Source organism: Argopecten irradians, chromosome 16, assembly GCF_041381155.1.
Source record: "Argopecten irradians isolate NY chromosome 16, Ai_NY, whole genome shotgun sequence".
NCBI lineage: Eukaryota > Metazoa > Mollusca > Bivalvia > Pectinida > Pectinidae > Argopecten > Argopecten irradians.
This window is the reverse complement of record NC_091149.1, coordinates 5,918,659-5,943,425: the sequence shown is the minus strand read 5'-3', so window position 1 is coordinate 5,943,425 and position 24,767 is coordinate 5,918,659. Positions and strand designations below refer to the sequence as shown.

At 34.3% G+C, this 24,767-nt stretch overlaps 2 protein-coding genes across 3 annotated transcripts in view; both read left to right on the top strand.

Moving 5' to 3' along the window:
- LOC138310377 (voltage-gated delayed rectifier potassium channel KCNH8-like) overlaps window positions 1-9,263 on the top strand; it is a 103,194-nt gene extending 93,931 nt beyond the window's left edge. For both annotated transcript variants that reach the window (XM_069251574.1, XM_069251575.1), the window contains 7 exons: window positions 206-400; window positions 1,346-1,545; window positions 2,296-2,545; window positions 3,090-3,307; window positions 4,031-4,257; window positions 4,471-4,598; window positions 5,043-9,263. In XM_069251574.1, the coding sequence (XP_069107675.1) occupies window positions 206-400; window positions 1,346-1,545; window positions 2,296-2,545; window positions 3,090-3,307; window positions 4,031-4,257; window positions 4,471-4,598; window positions 5,043-6,175 (2,351 nt within the window). In that variant the 3' untranslated portion in view covers window positions 6,176-9,263. The remainder of the gene's footprint in view (window positions 1-205; window positions 401-1,345; window positions 1,546-2,295; window positions 2,546-3,089; window positions 3,308-4,030; window positions 4,258-4,470; window positions 4,599-5,042) is intronic.
- A 3,824-nt stretch (window positions 9,264-13,087) lies between these two features.
- LOC138310525 (3-[(3aS,4S,7aS)-7a-methyl-1,5-dioxo-octahydro-1H-inden-4-yl]propanoyl:CoA ligase-like) lies at window positions 13,088-18,126 on the top strand. The gene is made up of 2 exons (XM_069251778.1): window positions 13,088-13,144; window positions 16,332-18,126. Exon 2 carries the CDS (start codon window positions 16,337-16,339, stop codon window positions 17,984-17,986), a length of 1,650 nt encoding a protein of 549 aa, XP_069107879.1. The 5' UTR covers window positions 13,088-13,144; window positions 16,332-16,336; the 3' UTR covers window positions 17,987-18,126.
- Window positions 18,127-24,767: the final 6,641 nt, after the last annotated feature.

Sequence of the window (24,767 nt, the reverse complement as noted above, 5' to 3'; positions counted from 1 at the left end):
CCAAGGCTCGCAAAAATAAAAACTTCTCAGACTCGTTTCATAAAATCGCATATGAAATGAACACTCATGTAGGATCCTATATATATGTAAGTCGATTGTCCTTTTATCTTCTGGCTAGGGCATACATATTACAGAAATAGTTGTGTATTAACACACTCTCCTTCGCGGTAGCCATTTATAATGAATATATATATCACTGTTTCAGGATGGTTGTTCGAGTTGAGTGAACGGCTTGATGACCCTATAAACCACAACAAGACCAACAGACCAAGTCTGATGACGTCATATGTGTCCGCGCTATATTTCACGTGCAGTAGTTTGACCAGTGTAGGGTTTGGTAATGTGTCTGCTAACACCAACGCTGAGAAGATATTCTCTGTATGTGCCATGCTTGTCGGTGGTAAGTTTGGGGATACATGTATCTGTCTGAAATTCTATGTTATTTTAGTTGTTTTGAGTTGCCCAAAATAGTTGTTTTCAGTTACTCAAAATACGTAAAAAGTAAAAAAACGAAAATACTTCGTACCTACCTGACTGTTTTACACAGTGAGATAATGTTTGCTTATTGAAATTTATGTTATTGTATAAGCTAGAAAATTCCATTGTAGCTACAATAATAAGTGATTTTTGACGCTTCTTTATTTTTCCAAAAATATACTTTAAAGAATACTGTTCTACTGTTTTAAATGTCGATAAAGACATTATACTTTAAAGATAAAGATGATGATGATTTCAACTTCAACGATATCTTATTGACATGGATCGGACATCAGGCAACGCCTATTTAAGTCCTCTCTAACATGATGATGGTGATGATATTTTGATGATGATATGATGATGATATGATTTGATGATTTTGATGATGATAAGATGATGATGATGGTGATGAAATGATGATGATGATGATGAGAAGTATATAATGATGATGGGATATGATGAAGATTATTGAAGATTATATAATAATGATGAAGATAAGATTATTTGTCGATTATGATGAGATAAAGATTATTTATCGATAACATGATGATGATGATGATGCTGACTGACTGATGAGAGATGACTGACGATGATGATGATGATGATGGTGATGACGAGAGATGATGATGATGATGATGAGATGATGAATGATATGATGACGAGATGACGATAATAATGATGATGACGACGATGATGATGATGATGATGATGATGATGATGATGATGATGGATGATGATATATTATGAGGGAGGAGAAGGATGTGCGATCATCACCATCGTTATGCTAAAAAATTACAATTTGTATTTGTACTTAAATGTAATCCAAACCATGAATTGTATTAAGTTACCTTTACTTTTTGTGTTTTAGCTATGCTACACGCCGTCGTGTTCGGTAATGTCACTGCCATCATTCAGCGGATGTACGCTCGACGCGCCACCTACCATTCCAGGACGAAAGATTTGAAGGACTTTTTCCGAACTCACCATATACCCAAACCACTCAAACATCGCATGCAGGAGTACTTCCAAACTATGTGGTCGATGAACAATGGAATGGAAGCAGGAGAGGTAACTTAAAATACTATACTTGGAATCGTTTCATTAACGAAAAAATACAAACCACTAGAGATAATTGACATCTTTAAAATCATGTTATTTTACATGACAAAAACAAAAAAGATGGAAAAACATGAAATTGTTTTCCGATACAATTGTTATGCTAAACCACTTAATTTGTGCGTATTCCGTTTTTAGAGTTAGCTCCCTTGCCGGTACGTATCGATCGTTACGATGTTATTTTGTGGGCGTAATTTACGTCATTTTCTTCTAAAAGTATGACGTTATTCTTCAAAACACATGACGTCACAATTAATACTTACTCGAAAGAGCATATAACTCTTTAAAATGCAAATGTATAATATAACATTCGAATTCACATTCGAGACTTCTGGAAAAAACGCGAATATGTATATATCTCGCCAAAATGAAGTTGTTATCAGTATATTATTTGAAACAGTTTCACTTTGAGTGTTCCTGTGTTTGTCTATGTTTGTGCATTTTCTAAGCAGCAACATATCCGGATATACGGACGACTGTAGGGAAACCAATCGAAAAAATATTATACTGTTTCATATAAACGTCCTTAAATAATCATATACTACTTTTAATACGTGTAGTGCATGTTATGATTGATCATAAAAGGGAATATATAAATCTGAAAACAGCCTACATTCGCAACATAGTTTATATATTACGTATGCAAAACATGAATTATGTCGAATCAAATACTTAATTAAACAAGTTACGTTTCTGCTGTAGATTTTAAAAGACTTTCCAGATGAGATGAGAGGCGAGATTTCACTACATTTACACAAAGACCTGCTGTCACTTGCCATATTTGAGACCGCCACCCAGGGCTGTCTAAAAGCGATCTCCCTCCATACCCGCCGGGCGTTCTCAGCCCCCGGGGAATTCATCATCCATAAGGGGGATGCCATCAACTATGTGTACTTGTTATGTAGCGGGTCTATGGAAGTTTTAAAGACAGAAATGGTCGTAGCTATCCTAGGTTAGTAATATCATGTAAACAAATTATTAAAATATTAATTGATATAATTTCGCATATTGTTTTTGTTTGTCAGAATTTTTTACATAATAAAAACCATTTTGGCGTAGAATAAAATTTCCCGTAATTCGTGAGTAAGTCTACATCGCTAAAAGAAAAAAGCCATGGCCACGAAAAGGTACTTGGCATTCGTAAGGTAGAGCTATAGTATTCTAAATATAGAAATAAAATTCCAGTGCACAAATTAGGCATCAAAACGCGAAATAAATCTCCGCAAAAATAAGTTTGTTTGGAGTACATAATTATATTATATATATATAGCATACGCTGTATATAGTATTATATATAATTAATCTATAAAATATATAATTTATGTCTATGACTAAAACATTTTTAGACAAAATAATTGAATTAAGACAATAACGCCAATAGATACCTCCTTAAACTCTAAAAAGTTTTCTATTGCAAATAAAATAATCGTTTCTCTTCAATAGGAATGCATACTAACAGCCATTTAAGGTTTGTCTTATTTCATGGGTTATTCTAGGGAAAGGTGATTTATTTGGCACCGATATTAACTTAGAAGACCCTATTGGAATCTCGTGCTGTGACGTAAGGTCTCTGACGTATTGCGAACTACAGGGAATCAACATCAAGGGGTTAGCGGAAGTGCTTAATCTCTACCCTGACTTCGCTGAGAAGTTCTCACAGGATATCCGTCACGATCTCACATACAACCTTAAAGAGGGCACGGACGAATCAGACGTAAGTAACGCCAACAAACACTGACATTAACCGGTTTTGAGACAAAGCCTTGTGATAGGCGGAGTCATGTAGGCGAAAACTAAAATGCCGGGAGTTGTAGTCCGTAAACACGGGTTTAGTCGAATTCAAACTTAACAAAAATATCTCCCTTTTTCGTCTGTGCTATATACGTAATTGGCTTTGCGTTCATACCTGATGTATTAAGTAGCTCATCCTCGATTAATATCACTTTTGTGTTATCCACCCCTGGACCATCTTCGATGTAAATGGGTTACTATCACTGTCGTTATATTTACTCCTGGACCATCCATAAAATCGGAGAAAATATAATCTTCCTGCTTCGAGTCAATGTTACGAATTTTTCATAGATTCTTAGACAAAAAATATAATAATCTTTATAGAATATGGGAACCTGAACTAATTTTCATTCCTCATGTATACAGATATGTAGTATATACATGTATCTGTTGAGACCAGGACGGTGATACGGCACATTGTAAGTCACATATATGTTTGGCTGGGCAAGTGAGTGCCGTAGATCGTAGGTTCGATGCCTGCATTAGCATGAGCCATAAAACTGTCTTCCTTCGCTTCGTCAATAGTGTTTCTAAGATGTTATCTAATTACAAATCTCAATTTATCATAACAATACTATGTGTTGATCCGAAGATTATTCGATTTTGTTATCAGATGATGTTCATTATCTGGTATACCTTTATACAGGGTGAGTATGAGGAAAAGCTTCCGATCACCAGGGTGATGACACTGCCCTCTATATCGGAAGACGACGAGGAAACCGATAGTGATCACGTGTTCCACAGGGGAGATAACTCCGGTAGTCCAACCTCCCAGAGAGACGCCGGACGAGAGTCAAGTCCATCCTCTCCGCTTCTGTCTGATAAACAATTCACCTTTAATATTCCTAATGGGGACATAGAGAAACTCAACAGGTATTCATATTAAGGAAATAATAACTGTTTGTTGGCCAATTAAAACATTCTGCAAATAAACTTATTTCCATGTGAGATGAAATTTCGACAAACAGAAACTGCGAAAGTTATTCGTTACGACAATTCTCTGCATTGCATTATTTTCGAAATCAAACGAAATTCTAAGCGTTATCAATGCGTTATCATTTAAATGCCATTGTTCATTAATTTCAGAGAGTTGACGAGTCCTCCATCATTAAAAAGAGGTCACGTGACAAGTTCTAGTCCGGCTACGAAGAGAAATTACAGTACGCCATTTCGGCGTTCATCGCTCAGGAAGCAACGGACCCTCGCTACCCCGGGTTAGTATATTAGCAGCTAACTCGCTATTTAGTATAATCACACAGCTAACAAATATCATCACTTAACTGGTTTATTATTTAGCTACAACGTGACATTGCTGCTCGGAGTGAATATCGATTCCAACGTCCAAAATATGCACTACAAAGTCGAAGTCGGATTTTGTAATAAATCATTCAATTAATGTTTTCTTTTTCTATGTTCAATGACATTTTGAATAATTCAGGACGATAAATAATAGGAAAGTAAAATCACTCTCTGAAAAGGCTGCCACCATCGGCATGAATTTTGTGTATAGCGTATTTAAGTAGCTTAAATCATGTTCAGCTTCGTGTAACTAATTTAGTTAGCGACAGGGACAGTGACATATTACGCCTTGCAAGATATCTCGTTATGCCGATAAGCTGTTTTTGTATTTCTTCATTTTTACCCTATTTCTATTCCAGTTGACAAAGGAACCGGAAATGGTATAGAGACTTTGTCGACTTCCTTACAAAATCTCCAAACAGACTTTGAGGGAACCAAAACAAATATATTCCAGATAGAGAGAAAAGTTGATACGATTGGAAGTGAACTCAGTCACATGGACGAACGATTGAAATCCTTAATCGAAATACTCACTCCTAATCCAAGTGTCCATTCGATATCCCCTCCAAATACACCATTTACACCTTACACAAAGCCCCGATTTTCATTCGGATCTCCAACATCTGAAGACAATGTAATCAATGTGGCTGGTCAACAGAAAGGGGGTAAACTAGATGTGCCTTGCTCTTCCACTAAGAAGGTTGCTGCCCCACAAGGGACAAAGCCTCGTTGTTCATTGTTTCCTAAAATCCATTTAGACAACATTCCTTCCATTAATAGTGACGATTGGCGTAATAAAGCCAACAAGAGTTGTGATAATATTTACCTTAGTAACAGTGACCACCAGATCTTAGAGCGTCGCCATAGTGACGGTCCGCCAGATCGTAGAATACAGAAAGAACTCAACGGAAGTGTTTATGTTCCGCCGGAATCACTTCCTGTCCGTGTCCATGAACAGTTACAGAGCAATCCGGATCGTCCAAATAATTCTTACAGCGCTCCTACATGTCCTCGTCGTTCGTCAGGTCCAATACAGGAACATCCGGGTCATTCCACTAATATGCATCTAACAAAGCCGTATCCTCCTACAGCTGTTTCGCATGTACATCCGGGTCATTCCTCCTCCAGTCTAACGCATGGAAATCCGCATCATTCCGTTAGTCCTCCATACGAACATCCGGATCGTTCGTATAGTCCACCGGGTATTACTTCCGGTTTACAACAGACGCAAACATGTAACGCATATAGCCAACCGCCATCTCTCGGCTCGCTGGAGTTTGTGTGTGATATAGACACGAGAAAGTTGCAGCGGGTGAACTCGATTGATTGCAAACACAAAACTTCTTCCGGAGACACACAAACAGTGCATACTATAAGTACAGGTGACTGTAGTAAACCGGCCAGGACTGTGAGAAGAATTCCGAGGAGTATCGTCCTACAGGGTCAACATCTTCCTAGTGCTAAAAATGTTCTAGAAACTACGGATTTGTAGATAGTTTAACGATTCATGTAGCTTTTATGGAAAACTATTAAAAACCTTCCTAAAGGGAGGTTTCAATGATTTAAAACATTTTTTTTTAAGTTTATGTTTAAAGATGTCATGGCAGACACGTTTTTATTGTATACTGTTTTACACATACAGCTTATATATGTACACATCTTTAATTATATAATTCATATTAATTCATGTACGATTGAATTTCACGTATAATATTCGAGAAAATCAATCAACGGAAAGTTGTTTTTAACGTTATGTATAGAAGTAAAAATATTAAAGGGCCACTACCTTTCCGAAACGGCTTTTAATTTTTAAAATAGGAATGTAAAACGAGATCTTGTAGAGTCGCAGAAGTTATTAACTATACGTTTACTAGCACACTTATCATCACCTTCAGAACTGTTTAATTAGAATAAATAAAATGTTAATTTTCATAACGCGGGTCGTTTTATGTTTCCCGCCGTCGTCCTAAATGCCGCGCGGTAGTTGACTATCACTGCGCCAGACGGCAAAACAGCGAAATGAATCTCCACTTTTATCGTACATTAGACAGGGAATCTTGCATATGTTTGGTGTTGTAACCTCATCTTAAGCCATCGATATATATTTTCTTTTGTTATTAATGTTTTAAAGAAACCTTTAAATTTTGCTCCGGCACGGTAGTGGGCCTTTAAGGCATAGAACCATGAAATTAAGTCGCTTTACAACTTGTTTTACAGGTAGTATCAGTCGTATACCCACTGAAGTTTTCACAAGCATTTTGAAATATCAACATAAATTAATCATTTATTCAAAATAACATACATACAAATGTATAATAATGCTAATACTGTACAAATGAATGTCGTTTCAAGCTTGAATTTGTCGTTTTAAAGTTTAAAGTTTAACTAGATTTTTTTTTAGAAAAGATATGAATTATTATTCGGGATAGACTGTTTTACATAGCAACAAGACTTTTTCACTTTGTAACATATAACTTTCAGCTTGCTATATCAGTGGTGATCTAAACTAGCATTATGATTAATGGCCTGATTTGTACTATAAATTTGATAAGCTTTGCGTGAATAATAATTTGGCTATATTCTCGACTAGTGATGTGCATGTAATACAAATGACCTATTTATTATTTTGACAATCATTAAAAAAGGAAAAGAAACAGAGGCACAAGATCAAAACTTAATATCATATTCAATAGGTCATAATTTTCTGATTTTGAAAAAGGTTTCATGTAATGGTATCCCGATCGTATTTTCCAGCTGAATATTTAAAAAAGTATAACTGGTAACGATGGCAATTTATTTATTTTATGTTTTATTATGTGTTAACTTTAACACTATAATGTACATGTAGAGGGAACTATTTGATTTTGTCTAAACAAGTGACACATGATTCCGTATTTGCATATTACAGAGTAATCTGCCTTTGCGGGTAGGTATTGATTGTGACGCCATTGGTTTCCGAGTTTTCAGAGAAAATGACGCAAGTTGCGCTCACAGAATAATGACGTTACAGTGGGTACCTACACGCAAGGGAAGTAACTCTAATATACAAAAACAGAATACTAGTTCACTGGTTTCTATGTGTAATGATTCTACAAAGTATATTATTTTCAATTATTGTTTGGCATTTTTGTGCCAAATACGTTGATAATATCGTAAGCTCTTGAAGACAATTTTTGTATCGTATGAGAGATGGATATTTGTGTAGTGGAACCTTGCGACTTTGTCTGGGTTTTTTTATTCACAGTGTGTTTTTCTTTAAATTTTTTGTTTATCAACTTTTCGCGGGTAGCGTAAATTCACTGTGTGGAGTTTTTGTAGCATTTGTCATCGTCTTTCACGTGGCAGGGTGTGATTTGTAAAACAATTATTTTATTTTTAAATTTTTAGAGTTGAATTTCGATAAGCGAATTTGATATGCCCCGCGAATTTAGGAATAAAACGAAATTAAAAAAAATATTTTGGCTCATTCGCAAACCACAAATCCGAACATCAGTCATTATAGATAAACATGTCCGTCTCGGAATGAATTAATTCACATTCTTTTCAATCAAGACACCTTATAAAATTATATCCCCATGTAGGAGTAGCAATCATTGTGAATTTTATAGGATATATGAAGATATTTTTGTTTGAAGGGATAAAAATATCCGCACACACAAATCAGTTGGTAAAATAACCTGAATACCGCTCTACTGTTAGAAATGGTCGAATTTTAATCGTCAATAATTGTCAATGAAAATAAACGCGAATCGATCTCCCCGCGAAATTTAACGAATAAACAGTATGTTGAACAGTATTTGAATTTGCAATGTCTGGTTCGAAGGATGCTTCACTTGAAAAATAAAAAAACATGATAAGTAACTGTATAATGAAGGTGAAAACGTACAGACACTTATATGAATATATGAATGCGTTAATATGTTTAAATCATATTCTATGTGGCTTGTTTCCAACAGATATTAAACAGACATACAATGATACATTTACGAGTGGATGCGTGCGCATAAATGTTAAAAAGTGATCTCATTATTTATCCAATGAAAATTGCGATGTGTTTTATGTATTGTTATTTTTTCCATTTTTACATCATTGTTTTATTTCATGTCTGTATAGTGATCATTAATTGTTTTTTGTCATGTTTCTAAGATGTGTTCATTCTGTGTTTGCATAATGCAGAATTATCTGGCCTTGCGGGTAAGTATTGATTGTGACACGATGTGTTTGCGAGCATAACGCCATACTTTTCAGAGAAAACGGCGTGAATATAACTCACAAAATAAGACGTCACAATCAATACCTACGCACAAGGGAGATACCTCTGTAATAAGTAAAGATGGAATTCTGGATTTGAGACAAATCCACACCTACGAGATGGTAGTATATATATCATTCGGATAGATACAATGGCGTGATGACATTTATCGTTTGTTCCACAGTTAAAATGGATATTTATTCATGTTATGATTACATTATAATACATTATAAACTCCATACTTTTGGATATATAATCATTATTCCCATTATGCTCCGATATAATGTATATCTTTTGTTAAAGTTGTTGATACATTAAAATTAATTCAAATTTGTACTGTGTTGAAGTGTTATTTTCTACAGATTAGTTGTTCAGTTTACGTCACACTTCCATGGAAATATTGTTAGCTACCTTTTAATCGGGACTATTAAATTTCAGGATTTCCATTTCAACATCGGCTAGGCAAAAACTTAAAATCACGGAATTTTAATGGGATTGAAATAGCTTTTAATATGATAGAGATTTCTATTAATTTGCAGAAATAAACTAAATTAAAGTCTCATTAAAACTCAGTTATCCATTCTCAAGTAATCGCTTAGAAAGCAATATCCTTCTTTCGATTCGTCCGTCTATCTATCCATCCTCCATCCATCCACGTTCTATCTTTGATCCATCTAGACACACGCTAAAATCCCCTCCAGTTTCACCCTTTAATCAGTGACAAATTAATCCGAAATAATCACTTATCAATCTCCAATACAAATAAATATGTTAGAAGTACTCTTATTACCATATGTCTTCTACGTCCCTGGGAACGACCAGCAGAAGATATTAAGTCTTTAGAGGGAACATCTCAAAAACAAATATATATTTGAAAGATTCATTAAGGACCATAGCCAATAGAAAAGTAACCGAAGATGATTTTCTTCGTAGTTAATCGAAATATTAGATGAAGTCATCGCATGGGTCATCAAGTATTCTGAATATCGCTGAAGCAAATCACCTTCTCTGCCGATCACCGCAAGATACTACTGCAACTTTAACCTGGACAATACATGAACCTTAACCTTGACATTGACAATAATGAACTTTAACCTTGACAATACATGAACCTTATCCTTGACCTTGATAATGAACTTTAACCTTGACAATACATGTTGAACCTTAACCTTGACAATAATAACATTACTCTCAACAATAAATGAACCTAGTAATTATGACCTTTAGGATTGACAATAAGGAAGATTGATAATAATACAGTGAAAATAATCAATTTTATCCTTGACAGTGTTTGCATGTTATAATTTACAACCGCCATTTGCATGACAAGGTCAAAACGGACTAGATGTGTATGCTTTTGTAAAGTCTAATCTGCACACACAAACGTTCGTTCTACATACTATAGTCACTAATACATGCAAACATACTGGCATGGTTCTTTAACGACATAAATATGTACTTCTATTTGTATATTTGTTTGCATACTTTGACAAAATATACAACCAACGAAACAATTTAAGGCTTAACTGTAATACATAAGGTTACTTACTTTTTATCAACTTAGATATGTTCAACTTTATAACTAAGAAGTGATATAGAATAAATGTCTCTGCTTTACATGTGTGAAATGTTTTTAAAAAAACTTCTTTTGTTATTAATTTTTTTTTTTTTTTTTTTTTTTTTTTTTTTTTATTTATTTTTTTTTTTATATCTAATTTTATTATTATTTTTTTTTGTTTATAAATTTCTATTTTATATTTTTTTTGGTTTTTGTTTTATTAAAATACAATCTAAGACTCACCATACTGGCAATATTATTTTTATATTCTATCGCACGTCTTCGACATGCTTATCAACCTTCAAACTATTAACCTGACCGATACATGACGAGGTTTTATGTCACCCCACGTATGTGTTACCCGACTGTACAAACAACACGTGATAATCCATAACTAGCCTCTCGGGGCAACGCACAGAAATCTGGGTCACTGTTTACATTGTACAGTTTTAGGTCACAACAGTATGTGAATTCACCGGTAATGTTTTTATACCTCCCGTTTTTAACGATAGTATTTGTTATTTATATTTCTGTCGATTTCAATATTGAATATATCATTAACTATCCAAAAAATCATTTGTTCATGTGAAAAAATTTATCGGTGATCAAATTAAATGGTAGTAAGCATTAAAATACAGATACAACAGTTATATTATACAGTACAGCTTGTAAAATCATAAATTGTAAAACCCTTGTCTAATCCATATTCCTGCCATAAAGTATCATATTGTTTTGGATTTCATTCATGCGAAGCATAAATAGAGGATCTTACATGTGTGGCTATGTCATAAGGAATTTATCAAACGAGTTCAATAATTTGATATGCCACGAGCCTTAAGGCGAGTAATTAACGTATCAGATTATGCAACGAGTTTGATAAATTTCATATAACATAGTCACGAGTATTAGGTTCTATTTATCATATAACTTTTAATAATAGAGATTTCATTAAACTTAAGATTTTGTTTCTATATAAAACGAGAAATTCGGCTCGAATGCGACGTTTCCGTCAAGCGACGCCATATATAATTTATTACGTCAAAACTACCAGTGACGTCACAATAGTGTTATTACACATGTGTCTTACAATATGTATGACATGGCCGTATGACATGGATTGACGGGCTAGTTAGGAGATAAAGTCATTTATGCCATCAGGTTTTTTTTTTAATTTTTTAATTTTTTAGTTCCAGTTACCTTTGAGATGAATTTAATTAATATTCTTATATTATGTATGTGATTTCATGACCCATTGAAATTAACAAATAATGACATCTATGCCTATTATTAATTTTATAAATTATTTGATAAAATGACGCGAAAACCCGACGTTATCGTGACATCACAATAGAAACATTAACGATGGAAAAATAATCGCTTCGAAAATCTTTGGAATCATACGTGCAAATTATTTTAATTCATCAAGTAGCTGAGGAAAAATTTTTTTTTTTCTTTTTTTTTTTTTTTTTTTTTTTTTGTATCGGGCTATGAAATAAATTTCGTTTGTAATTCTACTTTACTTGTGTTTCGTATCGATGAATTAAGTAATTCAATGATATATTGAAAACCATTAGGTCTGCTTTATTAAGTTGTGAGAATCATTCAAAGCCACAGAAAAAAAACATGTTAACAACAGTTACATCACATAATTTATATACCGTAAAATCTTGATTTTATGTCTTATGCATATTTTGATGGATATATACCTGCAGAAATCATCTTACATTACTGATAACACTAAAATATGAAATAAAATTGCAGACCTCTTTTTTTATGGTCTAACCGTTTCTACGCATTGCACTGCACTGTAAATGGAAATAGAAAAAAAATGTACTTGTGAAATTAAAAGCTGTGCATTGAAAGTATCATAATTCTCAAAATGTTGGTAATTTTTGGTGGCGAATAAAATATTAAAAGCTTTTCGTGATTCGTGTGTATAAAATTCAGGACACATACAACTATTCTAATATTTTTCTCATGCGAAAGTACTTACCAGTGCTTATTTAATGCATTTAGCGAAGGAAGCAATTTCACCACGCCTCCTATAATATGACAAAATGACATTGCTGCCAAAGGTTACGTCATATTTTTTTCAAAGCAATTTAACATTTAAAAAAAAACATGATAAAAGGATAAAATAGGCATACCCTCTATAAGTTATCTTCCTTTTTATAATGACAGTAATTAATTGTGAATGGCACGAAAATTGCAATACATTAAAACGCATGCAAACCATCACGCAGAATATATAGACAATTGATACGGTCAATATTGTGTCATATTGACCTGGTGGAATCTAGAATAATGACCGAAGTCAATAACCGAATTTTTTTATCCGTTCGCCTTAAGTAAGGCCTTTATAACATGAAGTTGACCTCAACAAAGATTAAAAGTTCCCAAATATATTTATTTATTTATTTAGTATGCCTCTTGTTTGACAAAATATGCGACTGAAGGACCGTAATTATGATAAAGCATGTTTTATACTGAGGTGCGTATATGGAACATGGAACAGCCGTGTGTGTGTTTTAATGATACAACGGTGACGTTTACAGTGTGATATAATACAATGTGAATAGAGGGGATATATCCCAGAGCGGTAGCTGACCTCATTTCGTACACATCTGATCCGAGGGGTAGCAATACTACAGGTAGGAATACTCTGGCCTTTAAAATATTTCAAACAAGGATACTTTTTTTTTAAATTAATTATGATTGTTGTTTAGCTCACTCTGCTTGATGGTTAGTATATTATATTAAGTTTAATTAAAGTAAAACCTGATATTGATAAGTTGAATCACTGCAATAAATAGGTAAGTTGTTAAAATCAAATCTCTATGTTGTTGTTAAGTCAATTATGGATGAAAACGAATCTGCATGTTGTGGTTAATCAAATTAAATCTGCGTGTTGCGATTAAATCGTATTTGCATGTTGTGGTTAATCAAATTAAATCTGCGTGTTGTGGTTAAATCAAATATGCATGTTGTGGTTAATTAAATTAAATCTGCGTGTTGTGGTTAAATCAAATATGCATGTTGTGGTTAATCAAATTAAATCTGCGTGTTGTGGTTAAATCAAATATGCATGTTGTGGTTAATTAAATTAAATCTGCGTGTTGTGGTTTAATCAAATCTGCATGCTCTGGCTAAATCAAATCTTAAAATTGTAGTTAATTAAAGATGCTCCACCGCCGACAGAGCATAAATGATATTCATCATTTGAACAATAATTGGTGTTTAATCGTGTATATATATGCCTAATTAACACAAAAAATAACATAAAATAATTTATTTCGCCTTTGGTGCATGCGCAATCATTACTCTATTCTATATAGGATATAGTGCCACGGATTTTTTTCGGGATGCAATTAATTATTTTTCATATTTTTAACTTGAAGTAAAATTAGAAGCTTAAACTTTTCAATGGTGGTAATGGTGTAAAGTAAGTAACTTATGTAACTGAATAAAAATACTAAATCGTCTACTCCTGTTTTTGATAGTGAAAAAATACCATTTGTCAGCAGTGGAGCATCTTTAAATTAAATATGCATGTTGTGGTTAATCAAATTAAATCTGCGTGTTTTGGTTAATCAAATATGCATCTTGTGGTTAATTAAATTAAATCTGCGTGTTGTGGTTAAATCAAATCTGCATGTTGTGGTTAATTAAATTAAATCTGCGTGTTGTGGTAAAATCAAATATGCATGTTGTGGCTAAATCAAATCTGCAAGTTGTAGTTAATTAAATAAATTATCATGTTGTGGTTAATTAAATTAAATCTGTGTGTTTTGTTTAAATCAAATCTGCATGAATGTGTGTAAATTGTACGTTTAACGTAAGTTTTTTCTAGTGGTTGGCTACTTATTCAATCAGCATGTAGTCAGATCTACTCTGGACGTTATTGAAACAGTTTTTGTGTTAATGTACTCTTCATTCAGTGCTATCAAATTTACAAAATGTTAATGTATTAAATATGATAATGAAACTGATTTTGTGCCATTATTCTCATACTCAATTAGATTTAGTCTTCATGTTGCTAACTGTATATATTCTCATTTAGTGATTTAAAAACCTTCTTGTTTATCAGATACAGTCCATGTATATATTCTCCGACATTTAAAACCGTTTAAATTATCAACAGCTAAGGTCACCTAAGGACGGCCTCCAATATCTGGAACGTGTACATTGTATGTGAGTTTTGAATACATATGTGTGGCCTTGAATACATTCAGTGCTGATATCAGTAGCCCTGATGACTTCAGACTTCATTTATTTAAAGAATGTGTTTATAAAGTACAATCAGAAATACGAAATGGTACAAATTACAATGTCACATTATGTAAATAATTCATAAAGTTCACAAGTCGTGGAACGCCTTACAACCGTTGACTTCTACATAGTGACGCCACTTCCTATTGTTAGCATACACTATAAGGACAAAGCACAATTTTTTATGTCAAACTAGTGGTTTGAATGCCAATAATGCTATTAAATAGTATTGATAATTATAGATTAGTATATGTCTATATGACAATTTTAAAAACACCCCCCTTGACCCGATGACCCAAATATCACCCGTCATTTACTATATTTTGTTTATTCTTTCCTCTGAAATAAATATACGACATATTTGTATTATCATTTCTTTTACAAAATCTTAGCAAGTCTAACTTATGAATGATAATAATAAAATGTCAATGAAATTTTTTTTTTTAGAAAAAATGTACATAGTAGTACAATAATACTAAATTTCAAATTTAAATGGAAAGATTTTCGCTGAAATTTTTATGTATTTATTTATTTTAATCGCAAAAGATAATAAAAGAGACGAGACTCTACCAGAGAAAATCCCCAGACTTAGAAGGTTACATTATATGCAATAACTGATATTTAACCGTGTATATATATGTTTAATTAACACACAAAATCATACCAAATCATTTAATCTGCTTTTAGTACATGCGCAATCATAATTCATTCCATACAATCTTATTAAAATACAGATCCTTATTATCACTACGTTGGATAAGAGGATCTGAGAACATCCCATTAGGGGTCACGTCAAGATGATTTTTTGAAATGGCCAATCAAATTGGCACTGCCAGAATTTTGACTGGGGACGAAAGAGTTTGAAAAAGCTGTTCAAATTATTTTTGTGTATGTAGTCATCTCGCCCGAAGTACACAGCAAAGCTAATTGCATATGTATACTGGGGCGATAAGACGATTTCAATTGATGTTGTAATGTGTAGAAACTGCATTTGCTCTGAAATACACGTGGTATAAAGGTCATCTGGACGTGACCCCTTATGGGATATTGTCAGATCCTCTATTGAACGGAGTGGTTATAAGGATCTGTGTTTCAATCAGATTGCATTCCATATAGAGCATAGTGCCGTGGATTTTTTTCGGGACGCAATTAATGGTGTAAATTAAGTATTTTTTGTAACTAAAGACAAATACTATTTCATCTCCTCCTGTTTTTGATAATGAAAAAATACCATTCGTCAGCAGTGAGACATCTTTACCGTTTGATATATTCAATGAATTAAATTAAACTATATTATCACTTTCTATTCTAATCTGACTTACTTTTTAATGTTGTCACCGCCCAGATGGCGTTTTATTGAAGATGCTCCACCGCCGACGAATGGTATAACAAACAAAAAAAATTTACCACTTGCATAGCATATGATTTGTCTTGACAAGGCGACAGAACCCAGAGTAGCTATCACTTAACTAAAAGTCAAAGGGGCGGTGGTTTCGAGGGATATTTTTGTGATATACACTTTTCTATTTTTCCTGACTTTTATTAATATAGCGACTTAATCCTTTGTAGGCACTATGGGTAAGCTGAGCTATCTCCATATCAATCCGACAGCACCGAACACGTACATAACACTTAACGATGCTATGAAGAAAAATGCAGAGAACTGTCCAGACACAGAGGCATTCATCTACCGCAACGAACACGGAGATCGCCGGAGTATCACCTTTGGCGACCTGTATGAACGGGGCCAATGTGTGGCGCAGTACCTCGTAACTTCTGGGGTACAACGACAGGACAAGGTCGCCTTGTTTGGTCCAAACACTCTGGCCAGAATTGTCGCAGAATTCGGCATTCTATTGGCAGGGGCGGTCGTCCTTCATCTTAATGTCGATGTCAAAACTGCTAGCGATACAAACGATATTTTAGAAAAAGCTAAATGCAAAGTTGTATTTGTTGATCCTGGTGAAAACGACATTTTTCTACCGACTATACAAAAACTGATAAACGAATGTCAGTTGATCTTTCTTAGAAAACCAGGTTCAGCCTACACCGACCCGGTCGTTATTAACGATATTCAAACATCCTGCGATACTTCCGTGAAATTACCAGAAGTACAACCTGAAGACGAGGCTATCATATTTACCACATCCGGTAGTACCGGCAAACCCAAAATGGTTATTCATTGTCATTTTGATTTTACTCTAGGACTCGAAGCATACTTTGAACTTCTTCCAGAGTCAAAGAAAACGTTTAATGATCGTCCGTTCTGTTGGCTGGGTGGATCACAAGCATTTGCAACGGTTTCAGGGAGCACTATTGTTTTCACAGATTCTAACCTTGGTTCAAGTGCGAGAGGTATCAAACTTATCTGGAAAATCATAACAGAAGAAAAAGTCACAGATGGTATGTTCATGCCATATTGTCTGTACGACCTGCTTGCAGAGCAAGACAATATAAAAGACGATGGATATCGGTTGGAGACCATCATGACAGGTGGTCAAGTTATCGATAAGGAATGTACCAAAGTTATTGGCAGATTCTGTAAAAAGATAGGTGTTGGGTATGGATCAACAGAGGTCATGGGTGTCTCGTTTATTCTAATAGAAAATAGCGAGGATTTCGAAACAGGATGTGTTGGAAAACCAATACCTGGCGTAGAGGTGAGGATAGTTGGTGAAAATGGGCAAGTTGTGCCGGTTGGAGAAGAAGGGGAGCTGCAGATTAGGAGCTCTTTTCTGACGAAAGGTTACTATGCCGATGAGGAAATGACGAACAGGGCATACACCAAAGACAGACCCAGCTGGTTCAGGATAGAAGACATCGGCAAAATGACCGAATCGGGCGAACTAATTATGCGCGGTAGAGTCAAAGAGAACATATCCCGAGGGGGACGTAAAATCCTACCTGGGGTGGTAGATGACGTGGTGAAGAAGATGGAAGGTATTAGTCTTGTGGCGACAGTGGCGGTACCGGATGTACGTTTATATGAGGAAGTGTGCGTCTGTTATACAGCCACTGATGGAGTGGATTTGTCTCCGTCAGATGTAGAGCTTTATTGTAAACAGAACTTCTCTACAGAGGAAACTGGTGACGGCATGGGATCCAGCCCGACATATTTCATCAGGTTTGACAGTTTCCCTACTGTCTTTACTGGAAAGGTTGATAAACAAACACTGAAGCGACAGGCGGCAGAACGCTTGAATCTTACCCTCCAGTTGAATTAGAAATATTAATCAAAAGGCACACAAATATTATTCAATTTATACGTATATAAATTTAAAAAAAGTACAGACAAATTAAAAAAAATCATCATTCAATTTATGCTTTTATAATCAAACTTCATACAATACACCTATTTCTATTGGTTTATCTTTGAAGTTATTTTTCTATACACCGAAATTATCAAGTATTATGACAAGTATTATGATACGTCAAACTACGCTTGCACATAAAAGTTTTCGGAAATTTATGCCGTATCAGATTGAGTTACTTCAATTAGATTATAGCGATATTCTCATGAAGTCATTGGCCAATTCACTAACGCTATATTGTAATGCTTAAGTTTTTTGAATGAAAAAAAAAATGAATGAAGTTATTAAATAAAAAGTTACAATAATGTAAATACGGAAAATATTTATGCCTAATTTTCAGTATCAAAATGCATCGATTCGAGTTACTTCAATCGTAGATTATTTAAAGTTTTATACTATTGATAGCAATATTCTCAAATATTGCGAATTTTTGTGAAAACCAAGTCACAGTAACCGACAAAAGTCTTTTATTCATAAAGCGGGACTTTCTGTGACAATTATTTGACATATATATAGACGCTTTGATATTAAGAGTATTTTTGCCATGAAATGTAAATATTAATTGCTATGATTTATGTTTAGACAATGTAGAACATTTACTTTTTCATGAATAAATGAGGTACTGTGTTTTTACATCTGCCAATAAAGGTCAATCTAATTCTAACATCACCTTATTTACATATCATAGTTTACATAAGGTAATTTACATAATATAATTTACATAATATAATTTGAATATTTTATAATCTAAATATTATAATTTACACATATGCAAGGTCAATATCACACACAGTAATGTCAAACATCAGTCCTGTTAGAAATCTTTAATTTTAATTTCAACAAATTAAATTGCAAATAAGATGCAAATGGATTTGGCATTAGACGAAGCCCGTATTAACTATATCCAAACAAATCCGGTATGGTACAATAATAAACAAAATATTTTTATATTTTATATTCCATCTTCAATGAATATTAGCATAGAAACCTTTAAGCATATGTGCAACAGCGCAAAGAACTCGTATCGAGTGCAAACATGTGCTAATTCAACGAAATTATCTTCCATCAACCTTGCTTATGATATTAAAAAAACACAACAGTGATTCAATGTTAATATTGGATTGATCAGACAGGGACACAGGGACATGCTCTGTCAAATGTTTTGCAAATCCAGTAGGAGTTGTGGCCCTTGTAACACAAAATTGCTATGTTCTAGGTAAAATATTAAAGGCCTAAAATACGTAACTGTTCAGTTTTTTTTCTGTAATAACAAACACATAATTATATATCGAACGTTGCACAAATGACCTAGAATAAAGATGAAAAGCGTGTATAATGATATTATTCCAGTTATTTCTTTGTATCGTTTCGGTTTGTATTTATTGTGAGCCACATTAATTAATTTTAATTTTTACTTTTTTTTCCAAACTTCAAAGTTAGTCTCAGCAACATTTTACCTGGCTTTAGTCAACATTTTATGCAGACAAAAGTGTTTTTTGTAAATGTATGTGATTACAATTAAACCTGAAAGATTACGTATATTATGCCCTTAATGTTAGTTTACAAAATGAGACCAGTCTGATTTTACTATAAGACAATAAACAACGGGGCTTGTGTTTAAATTAGCGCGTGTTTTCCATGTATGGAGAATTGATTTGTAGCCGCGGTTTCCATCGAACTCAGCAAGCCTTGGGTTTCACAGCATTTTGCGACCCACAGGAAAATATCCTAGTCATTCATATCCACATATGGGAGAATCTTAAAATATATACTACATGTATAGAAGGACGAAGGAACCAATGAAATGAACGATCTGCCTCTAAAATATCACGTTGAATATGGGCCCCCTGACTGACATGCCCCACATAAATTTCATTTCGTTTTCTCGAAATATTTTTCGTTTAAACGAAATGTTGTTAAATTTTATTTCGTTTTAACCAAATACTATTTTATTTTATCGGAATCTTAATTCGTTCTAACGAAATAATATATATATTACCACTTCAACATCATTTTTATGATTCATTTTTATAAGCCCAAATGATCAGATAACCATTGAAACGGTACTTAACGAATAAGGCGGATTAAACTGTAATTCGGTTCTTTTCTCACTATCAAATAAGTGTAAGATATACAAGTAGTTACTGAGTTATCTACCACTCTACTTACAGAGATTAAATGAAATTTGATAAAAAACATTCCTTATTTTTATGCAAATATTAAAATTTTCTTATTCGGTTTCATGACATCTCAGAACATAAAATATTGTAAGTTCAATCGCTAATGGCTATAATGTACGTGTGAAAAATGCAGAAGAAGAAAATAGGAAGCTCATTAAAATGATCAATCTTTAGGAAGATCTAAGGTTTCTTACGTATCATATAAATAAATAAATACGAAGCTGTTTGGCTTTTTGCACTACAACACAGGTGCAACAATGTTCCCATAGTGTAATAAACAGTCTCCATTAAACCCGACTGGCCCTTTTAAGTTAATCACTTAATCAAAAACGTAGGATCTGCTTACTAATACTACACTTACAATCTACATTCAACTTTTGTAGGATATCTCTTAAATATCCATGACGCCCCTTATGTAGTGAAGTCGACATATGTTATTAACGGAACCATATCTGTATTAAGCGAAAAAGACCTGCTGCTCTAACGGGAGCCACTTCCCAATTATCCTCCAAAGCAATTTACACTTGATAATTATTAACCTTTATGTAAACACCAAAATCTATTACACGCGACCAGAGACAATAAAATTTTCTCTTCCCGTGGTCTCGCCAAAAAAAATCGCTTCCTCGACTGTAGTTATACCATTTGGAAAAATCCTAAATTGTTAAAATTGTTTTCCAGGGGAGATAAGTCAGTGTGGAGTGAGGGTGAGAGGATTTGGTTGGAGGAGAGTAAGTGAGAGTAAAGGAGGGAGTGAGTGAGTGGTAGAGAGGGAGGGAGAAAGTGAGGGTGAAAGAGACTGAGGAAGTGATTGGGAGTGAGTGAAGGTGTGAAGGTGAGAGGGAGTCTGTGAATGAGAGTGATACAGTTGTTGATGGAGTGAGTGAGGCGATTGAAGAGGGTAGTGTACGTTTTTTGTTACCTGTTAGTACCAGCTATGTAAAAACTGCATACCACAATTTATCACACATTTTCGATTTCATCGTCTAAGAATTTTTTCCTTTGAGCTGCTTCATAATAACTCCATTTGAATGTTTTGGTTGGTAAACTAGTCCTACCATTTTTCATTAATCAACTGAATAGCGGGTTAAGCCCTGTGCTTCAGTTGGCTGAATTATTACACTTTTACTTAGATTTAGGGGAACGAACTGGTTCGCCACGTTGTCAGTATAATGTGTCGCGTTGGGGTGTGTTGCGTTGGTGTCCTTCGGACCGCCATTGCTTACTCGTGATATAGCACTATAAAAAGGGCAACACAGTTCCACTATACAAGAAGACTCAACATGAATATACCGCCAGTCTCCCCATAAACACGCACCCTCGCACATACATACCTACGCCAACATAACATAAGCAATAAATGGGGACCAGCCGTACCTTACCATGAACTTAGCTGTTAATAGGACGTTTAATTTCATAAAACAAACATAAGTTTTCATTATTCAACTGAATTGCGGGTTATGCCTTTGCTTACAGTTGGCTGGAATTAATTTATACACTTAACTTAGATTTAATTGATACGTGGTCGAGACTCGTACTCACCAAGTTTAAATTATGTAATCATCCAGTAGAAATTATTTTTTCTATTAGACCATAAGCAATCACGATTGTCCCTAAATAATTACAAAATATCAATTTACCGGTATCATTGCATACACGAAAGTCAGTGCTTTTGTAGAGTTGAATAATTAATTTACACATGTACGGTCAAATGTGTTAACAGTACAATCTGCCGACATCCGGATAGACATGCATGTAACAGCTGTCATTGCTGTTTGTACAAATGTAGTTGGATACAACGAAAAAATAGTTTCAAGCGATATGAATAATGATTAATGTTACATGATATATGGTTCGGATGACAGGGCAGCCATCATTAAAAGGTTACATAGGTCAAGTACTACATCTTTACCTATTGAAGAACAATTACAAGACTATTAATAGCATTTGAAAGACACTTTCAAAAAGGGTTCTTGCGTGCAAAGCTATACGTCAATAATCTCTTGTCGATGTCTTATCGATTTGAAGGTTTGACAGAAATTAAATTATTACCAGGTTTGTGTTTGCATTTTACCATTAGTGCACAGGGCTTCGATTTGTGTTTGCATTTTTAGGTCACCTGAAACGATGGTGACCTATTTTAATCGCCTTTTGTCCGTCGTCGTCCGTCGTGCATCGATAAACAATTTACATTTTTGACTTCCCCAAAACCGCTGAAACAATTTCAATGAAATTTTGCACAAACGTTCTAAAGCATGAGGCCAATCAAAATTGTGAATTATATGACCCCATCCCTCAGGTGGTTGTGGGAGGGGCCAAAAGGGGTAAAATTAACTAAAATCTTCTTCTCCATTCACAGATGTGGTAGAATCAAATACTCTTCATGGTAAGAAAGGTCTCAAGGCCCTCAGTTTACTATAGTTTATATACGGAAAACACATTTTGGAGCATTATTTGGTCATTTGTAATAGGAAATTAGTCAAATGTTGTCAGAATTATCCCTATGAAATGGCCATTGTGTCCTGTTAACAAATTTCTGTGACTGACCCCCAGGAGCCTTAGGGGCGGGGCAGGGGTCAAATTAGCTTAAACTTCAAAAATCTTCTTCTGAAATTCTTGAACTGGTACATGTAGAAGAAATACTCTTCATAGATTGAAAGTTCTTAAGGTCCTTTGCAAAAATTGTGAATTATATGACCCTGGGGTCTCAAGTTCCTCCTTTGGGAGGGGGTCAAGTTTGCTATAGTTTATGTAGGAAAAACATATTTATGAACATTATTTGCTTAGTTTTCATAGGAAATTAGTCAAACTGGGTTAGAATTGTTAACCATAGCATTTTAACGTCATATCCATATTGGTCCTTGCCGACGCCCAGGGGCAAGAGGGGTTGGGCCAAAAGGGTCAAAATGGCTAAAATTTGAAAAATGTTTTTCTGAATTCACAAATTTGATGGAACCAGATACAATCTATACATTGAAAGGTTCAATGATATTATGTTTTGTGTTAATTAGATATATACATACATGTTTAAACACAAATTATTGTTCAATTGATGAATATCATTTATGCTCTGTCGGCGGTGGAGCATCTTTAATTCAAGGTCACAGGGGTCAAAAAGCTTGAAATCTTTAAACGACTTCTTCTTAATAAGCGAGAGGCCTAGAGACCTGATATTGGGCCTGTGGTATGCTGAGATGAAGGGCTAAGATTTCTTCAAATAAACGGGCTTGATCTTCATCAAGGTCATGGCGGTTAAATAGACTGAAATATATTTATACGACTTCTTCTTTAAAACCAAGAGTCCTAGAGACCTGATATTTGGCATTTGGCATGCTTGGATGGAGGCCTATCATGTATATTCAAATGAATGAAATTGACCTTCATTCAAGATCACAAGGTCAAATAATCTAAAATCTTTATACAACTTCTTAATAACCAAGATACCTAGAGACCTGATATTTGGCCTGTGGTACACTGAGATGAAGGGCTACCAAACTGGTTCAAATGAAAGACCTTGACCTTCATTCAAGGTCACAGGGGTGAAAAAGGCTAAAATATGTAAACGACTTCATAATAACAAAGATACCTAGGACCTGATATTGGGCCTATTTCACGCTTGGGTGATGGGCTACCATATTTGTTCAAATAAATGACTTTTACCTTAATTCCAGATCACAGGGGTCAAGTAGACTCACATATATTTAAACTACTTTTTCTTAATAACCAAACAGCCTAGAGACCTGATATTGGGTCTGTAGAATGCTGGGATAAAAGAAATACCACGTTTGTTCAAATGAATGACCTTGACCTTCATTGAATGTCACAGGGGTCAAATAGGTTATTTTTTGTTTGTTCATGTGTTTGTCTGTCTGACCTCATATGAAATCATAGCTGAAAGTATGTTCGTTTAATATACAGTATCTATCCTGTGTGTCCGTATGTATATGTCCATAGACAGATAATGCTCATGGACAGCTGATATATATATATATAACGTCAGTTATAGTAACCGCTGGAGTATCGAGGATGCGTACTCACATAAAGGTCGTTCACTATCGTATACGTAGTTAAACAGCCATCGAATAAATACAAGCTACATATTGTGTGAAATATTACAATAACGGTATCGCAGATCGCACAATTGGGCGCACGCTGTTTTAAGTAGGTAATGCGATCATAATATCACCGAAATCAACTTTATTTATCAAAAGTTAGAGTTTTTTCATATCACTCACATTTCACACATCACCGTGACACACCATGTACGGATACTGAAACATGTATTGCTGTGAGAAGGCAGCAAAATCTTAAAGTTCTATTTAAAACAAAACACTTTTCTCTAGCTGTTTTCTTCCTTGTTTATTCTGCATCCAAGCCCTTTCTAATCTTAATCACGCATGGATAAAATTGTGTAAGCCCAATTTCATTTTGTGTGAGGGCATGTTTTGTATGTATGAATGTGATAAGATTACATTATGTCGTCAAAGGGAGATAATTTTATCTCTAATTGTACC